Raw genomic sequence first — 6,645 nt, forward strand, 5'->3', positions numbered from 1 at the left:
ATATCAGCCATACGTAGATGTTAAATTTTGAAGGAAAAGAATTGGAAGCATCCTGACTATAGCTATACTTAATCCAACACAAGTTTATTATGCTTGAAACCACAACCCCATCATGCACATTAACTTGAAAGTGCTCATAACATAATTCTCTTGTTCATGTTCAACATTTACAAGTGAAAAGAAAATGAGACCATAGAACCATTAAGACTCTTTATAGTTGTGCTAGACAAGAACTCTCGCACAATCACATTGTCATTACTGGTGAAGGTTTAACAATACCAACCTTATCTCATATGGACTTTTCAAATCAGTCATGAAATTTTCACATTCAGTTCAATAACAATTATGATATGTAAAAAATCAACTTATAGCTTTCTATGCATATTAAAATTCTGAAATAATTAGCAATAGATATCACACAGTTACAAACATATATTGGGGAAAATATCATATTAAGTAGAAGATTGGTATTCAACAATTGTAATTTATTTCTGTTATATATTATTTTAAGCATTCCACCCAACAATCACTTGAATTGTTGCTACTTCTAATATCTTTAAGAGAAATCTATCATACCTAAGGGGCAGCTCCGCATAGTAGAGCAAGAGAAAAAATTATCATACTCGACATATCGTAACCTCACACGGGCAGAACACTTGAATCTATCATACTACTCATAAATTATTTGCAAGCAGAGTACCTAAATCTATCATACCTAACATGAAATGCCACACAGATAAAGCATTAAAATCTATTATACCTGACATGAAATACCGCTTAGGCATAGCACAAATCACATGATAGGCAATATCAAAGAACATCTGAATGACATAATTTCTTATCACCATATTCATAATAAAATGACTTGATACTATAAATTTCGAACAATAATCATTGGCAACTGCCACAACCGCCATATTAAATTAATTTATGTGCAACTTTGCAAGTCATCTACAATATTAACTAAGCAAAATCAACAACACGCTCATACTTAACACTAAACTTAGATTTCCTTTAGCTTTATGACCACACACCATGTTAATTAGCTCACATTAAGTAAATTTCAATCATACATGAGATTAAATTAAACACTTTCAACTCAACTGCAACACAGAATGTCAATTAAATTAATTTCCACAATTTTCAATTGTTTACCAAACTAAATTTAATCCACTGTAGTTCTCAATTACACACAACATAATTTAATTAAGCATTCTGAATTCACATAATACACACTACTGAATGCAACCTTTACTTTACAACCACTTATATCTAAAATCCATAATATGTGTAAAGAAAGTTATTAATTTCGTTTATTTTGGAAGAGATTTCCATCAAAAATGTGTACTACCATTTTCAAGAATTCAAAATAAATACTATAAAATTTGCTTAAATAAATTATAGGTAAACGTTTTGTTGCCACTCATTGATTTGGATAGTCCCCAAGTCAGTGCTAAAATCTTTTACTAATCTTCCTTCTTCTTCCTTCTTTTCTTTTCTTTTCTTCTCTTCTCTCTTTTTCTATATCTCTTTTATCTCGTCTACTCTTATGTTTCTTCCTACTGAAGAAGAAAAAGTCTGTCTGATGGCTTTATTAATATATAAAGGAAATTTTCCACTTAAACTCCATACTTCCAAAAAATTTCACATAGCCCCCTTAAGTTCACCCATAAATATTTTGACTCAACCTTTTCTAACAAACACATTTTTACCCCCTATTGACCAAAATTTTTGGGTATTTTAGTGTTAGTAAGGAATTTTATGATTTTTCTTATTCTAAAAGTCACATAGTTGTGAAGATTTATTAGTTAGTGGATAAATTCTAGCGTAGACCACTTTCAAGTGGATTGAACCAAATATTTGTGTGAGCTTTGTTTTGGTTTGCTCCATATTATTTGTGAGTTTTAGTACTGCATAATTTTTTTAAAATTAACAAGTGGTATCAAAGCGAAGTTTGCAATGTGGAAAAGGCAAGCCTAATGTGAGAAAGAGTTTACTAGTATTTTGAGGCTTAGTTTGTGTGTAGCTAGTATTTTAAAATGTAAGGAAGTATCTCTAGTATTTTGAAATTTGAAAGTTCTTTATTTGATGGAATATCATTCAAAATTTGTTAGGAGTCATTTGGTTCCCAGTCAATAAAGATTATCTTAGTAATCTATCTTTTATTATTTATATTATCTTATTTGCTTAATCAATAATAAAAGATTACGATAATCTTCTATTACTAATAATGATGTGACAGGTAATGTATGTGATAATTTGATTCTCAACTTCACCATAAGTACTAAAAAATTACTAAGGTAACTTAATTTTATTATAATTATATTTTTATTTATTAATTTTTTACAACAAAATAACCTCATTTTCAATTAATATAACAGGTAATATAAAAAATATTTTAGGATAATTATATATATGGGTATTTAAGTAAAATAATTTACTAGTATTTTTTTTTTATGATATCTAACAAAAAACAATAATTCTTTATACATATCCAATTTTATCAAATATAATAATCATTTATATCAATAATGTTTTAAGTAATCTATCTTTAAGGTAATTTTTCAGTTTTGATAATAAAACATTATCTAAACCAAATGTCTTCTTAGTATAAGAAGTGTTAGATGAGATATTGAAGGATGTTAAGACAAAGAGAGATGTTGGTGTCATTAGATTGGTTCAAGCTTGAGAAATAATGTATAATGTATTGATTGAGATTACAAACATTAGAACTTGAACCAATACTTTATCAATTGATATAATATGTGCGTCTTCAAGTTGAGTTCATTTTTATGTTGCATTAACACATATGTTGACATACAAAATATTATTAACCTATGAAGTATCAGCAATGTTATATTCACTTAAAATATATATTAAATTAGTTACTAATGATAATATATCATCATATAATTAAGTATTACTTTTTTTTTAATTCAAAATCATTTAATCATATTATAACGTATGATCATTGATATTCAATTTGATACTTATTTTAAATGTACATAGCATTGTTCATACTTCATATGTCATATGTCAACAATATTTCATATATCAACATATGCATTAACACAATATAAAAGTGAACTTGATTTGACAAGGCATTGGGTTCAAATTTTAGCAATTGTAAAACTTTTTATTTTCCTTGTAAACACTGATCGGGTATTTTTAAAAAAGGTGTGTCAATGTCAATTAATTAAGATATGCAAATCTCTCCAGGGATAAACGTTCCCATTTATGGAATAGCCACTATTTTCTAGATTGGCGCCTGTTATATCTTAAGGTTTGTTCAAGTGTGATTATCATTGGTACATAATTTCAGGTCAGAATGAGGAGTTGGTAATGACCAAAGAGATAAAAATCAAGGGTTTGTTAGTTACCTCCAACTACTCTTTAGTCTCAAAGGTGATTGATCACCTAAATTAGATTGCTTGAATTACAATCCAACAGGCTATGAGCTAATTAAGAGAAGAAAATTTTTCTATATAAATATTACTAGTTACAAATTCGATTTGGAAAATGGGTTAGCATGGAAATTAAACGGTGTGCACAATGAATAACCATGAAAGCCACCACTAGGAGAGTTTTACGATATTAATCCATTGATGTTTTTGGATCAATCCTTTGATTAGGTCAAGTTAAGAGTTTGAATTCAAAGTACTATATTTGTCTTTCTAGATATAATTAACAAATATTCAACATAATTAATTACTTGTATGTGTAACCAATACATGTTTTTCATCGCTTTGCACCTCATATTTGTATGTGTAACAATGTACAATATGAAAATAAGGAAAAATGTATGCTGAAAGAAAAGTGAAATTTATATATGAACATGTATATAAGGTGATGAAGCAATAAAATTAGAAATTACTCAACATTAACATTAGAAAAATAACATTATCTCTTGGTTGAATCCATCAATAATATGCAGCCCTATAAATTTTCCACTTGTTGGCCCCGGAGATTGAAGATTTATATCAATATATAAATTTACAGAGAAATTTTTATGCGGCAGATCTGTTAAGTAATCAACAAACAGACACAATGAAAGTGTCTGGAATTTCTGTCAACAAATGAAATAAAAGGCACATTAAACTTCACCCACTATTCTAGATAATGTGTTTGGTGCAAATCAGTCAATAAAATTTGAAGAAAAGTAGAAGAAATTAGCCAACAACTGAGATATGAATATTCAAAGACCACCGCTTTCAAACATTAAATATATTTTTGATATTTGCAAAATGAAGAAAAAGTTATACTTTGATTGATAATATATTGTATTAGGTTGTGAAAATATGACTGGTGAACTAGACATTAAAATCACTAGCCAATAGACACTTGGAAAGTCTTCTTAAGTCTCCATCAATCTGTTTGGAGAAGGGAAAACAATCCAAGACTTGTTCAACCATAGTTCCACTATAAATAGAGTAGCTTCCCTTGCAGCATCTCTCATCCCTCACAAAGCAACAATAATTGAAGAACATAGATAAAGAGAGATTCTTATCAAAATGAAAGGTTTTCTTCAAGCTTTTGTTCTTTTAGCTTTGGCTTCCTCTCTTGCCTCTGCTTTTGACCCCAGTCCTCTTCAGGACTTCTGTGTAGCCATCGACAACCCCTTGAACGGAGGTATGCATGCACTTAATGCTCTTTCAATGCGTTCTTTTAGATGTTATTGAAACATTTTCTTTTGTTTTCATTAAAACATTGTACTTAATGCAGTGTTCGTGAATGGGAAGTTCTGCAAGGACCCCAAGTTGGCCAAAGCGGAGGATTTTTCCTTTTCAGTTATAAAGCCTGGAGACACAAACAACCCAGTTGGATCAAAGGTAACTCCAGTATTTGTAGATCAAATTCCAGGGCTTAATACTCTTGGCATATCAGCTGCCCGAATTGACTTTGCACCTTATGGTCAAAATCCACCTCATACTCATCCTCGTGCCACTGAGATTCTTGTTCTCCTAGAAGGTACTCTGTTGGTTGGTTTCGTCACTTCCAATCCAAATAATACGCTTATCAGCAAAGTTCTTAATAAGGGTGACGTGTTTGTGTTCCCCATTGGTCTTATTCACTTCCAATTCAATATCGGAAAAACAAATGCTCTTGCCATTGCTGGTTTGAGCAGCCAGAATCCAGGTGTCATTACTATTGCCAACGCCGTATTTGGATCACATCCTCCCATTAATCCAGAATTTTTGGCCAAGGCTTTCATGTTAGACGTAAACGTGGTGAAAGATCTTCAGAAAAAGTTATGGGTTGCCAATTAACGGGAATTTTCCAAATGCATTTAAACAATGGAAGCTAATTTGAATTATTAATATATAAAGCTGAAAAGTTTCATGTTATAAATTCGGTTGCATATTTAAACGTATGTACGTCCACCTCCATGTTTGTTTCTGCTTAATGATATAATATATCAGTTTGTTTTCTGTGTTTCTCTTCTCTCTAACAGACGTGTAAAACAGAAATATTTATCATTTGCAGAATTTTCGACCTTGAAATTTTTCTAACATATAAATAAATATGACTGATTAATTAATTAACCTCAGAATCTGCTTATTAATTTGAATGTAAAACTTTTCTGAATCTGTGTTTATATGTTGTTATTAATGCATGTTATTTATCATCAATATGAGTAAAATTATACATGCAAACGTTATGTACAGTCTTTCATTTAAACAATATATTAAACTGTTTTGTTGTCACGTGAATCTTGTTTATTAAGTTGACTATTATTTTTTTAATTTTACTCTTCAATTAGTTAATTTTTTTAAATATATAAATTTATAAATAAAACTTCATAATAAATAATGTCGTAATATTATATCAATAATTTTAGATCTGCATCTGTGACGTGAAAATGTTCGCAATTATTGGTTTCTTATGAATTAACATATATAGTAATTAGTTTATGGTTTATTAATTTATTTTACCTAAAATGAGGCTAAAAGGAATAAACAGTCTGTCTCTTTATATGTTTAATATATATGTATGAACAAATAACATTAAATATATACTTAGAGCGGATTAATATTAGTTTAAAGATTTTTTGAATGATTTTTGTTATAATATATGTATAAATAATATATATAATTTTGTACATAAATTATTATATATAATTAAAATATTGAATAAATTTAAGTTAAAAATAAAATAGTAATTAATTATATGATGATATAATATTGTTTATATATAAAATTATGTATATTATTTGTAATAACATATTTCAACTATTCATGATTTAAATGTTAAGTTTATTGCATATTTAGGAGGGAGAAGAAGAAACATTTTATAAAAAGGAGAATGTTAGGTAAAATTAGACGGCCAGAAACGGCCGTCAGTCTAAAATTAATATTAATTAGCTATACTAACTCCTTTTCTTAAATATATATATCCAATTATATTTAAATTAACAATGGCTCCAAATTTTATTGCAGACGGTCAATTGATTCCTTATGCTTTTACTAAATTAACCAATAGCGGGGAAATTTATTTGCATTTACAAATAGTGGGTTGGTTCACTCTAAGATTAATTAATTGAAGTTGGTCTCTTCAGTTCCTAAAAATAGTCCCCATTTACATTTTCATAAAAGAACATGCAAAATTAAACAAAATAATGTGTCAGTGTAAATTAAGCAATATTAT

At 28.7% G+C, this 6,645-nt stretch overlaps 1 protein-coding gene across 1 annotated transcript; it reads left to right on the forward strand.

Annotated features, from left to right (window-relative positions):
• The first annotated feature begins 4,460 nt into the window (after window positions 1-4,460).
• Window positions 4,461-5,417, forward strand: LOC123209415 (germin-like protein subfamily 1 member 17). The gene is made up of 2 exons (XM_044627478.1): window positions 4,461-4,629; window positions 4,723-5,417. Exons 1-2 carry the CDS (start codon window positions 4,512-4,514, stop codon window positions 5,265-5,267), a joined length of 663 nt encoding a protein of 220 aa, XP_044483413.1. The 5' UTR covers window positions 4,461-4,511; the 3' UTR covers window positions 5,268-5,417.
• The last annotated feature ends 1,228 nt before the right edge of the window (window positions 5,418-6,645 follow it).

The sequence above is a fragment of the Mangifera indica genome, chromosome 2 (genome assembly GCF_011075055.1).
Source record: "Mangifera indica cultivar Alphonso chromosome 2, CATAS_Mindica_2.1, whole genome shotgun sequence".
Classification (NCBI taxonomy): domain Eukaryota; kingdom Viridiplantae; phylum Streptophyta; class Magnoliopsida; order Sapindales; family Anacardiaceae; genus Mangifera; species Mangifera indica.

Excerpts from the sequence above, each read along its gene's own strand:
- LOC123209415 (XM_044627478.1), top strand. The coding sequence starts at position 4,512 with ATGAAAGGTTTTCTTCAAGCTTTTGTTCTTTTAGCTTTGGCTTCCTCT. Across the intron at positions 4,630-4,722 it reads CGACAACCCCTTGAACGGAG|TGTTCGTGAATGGGAAGTTC; the intron begins GTATGCATGCAC and ends TACTTAATGCAG.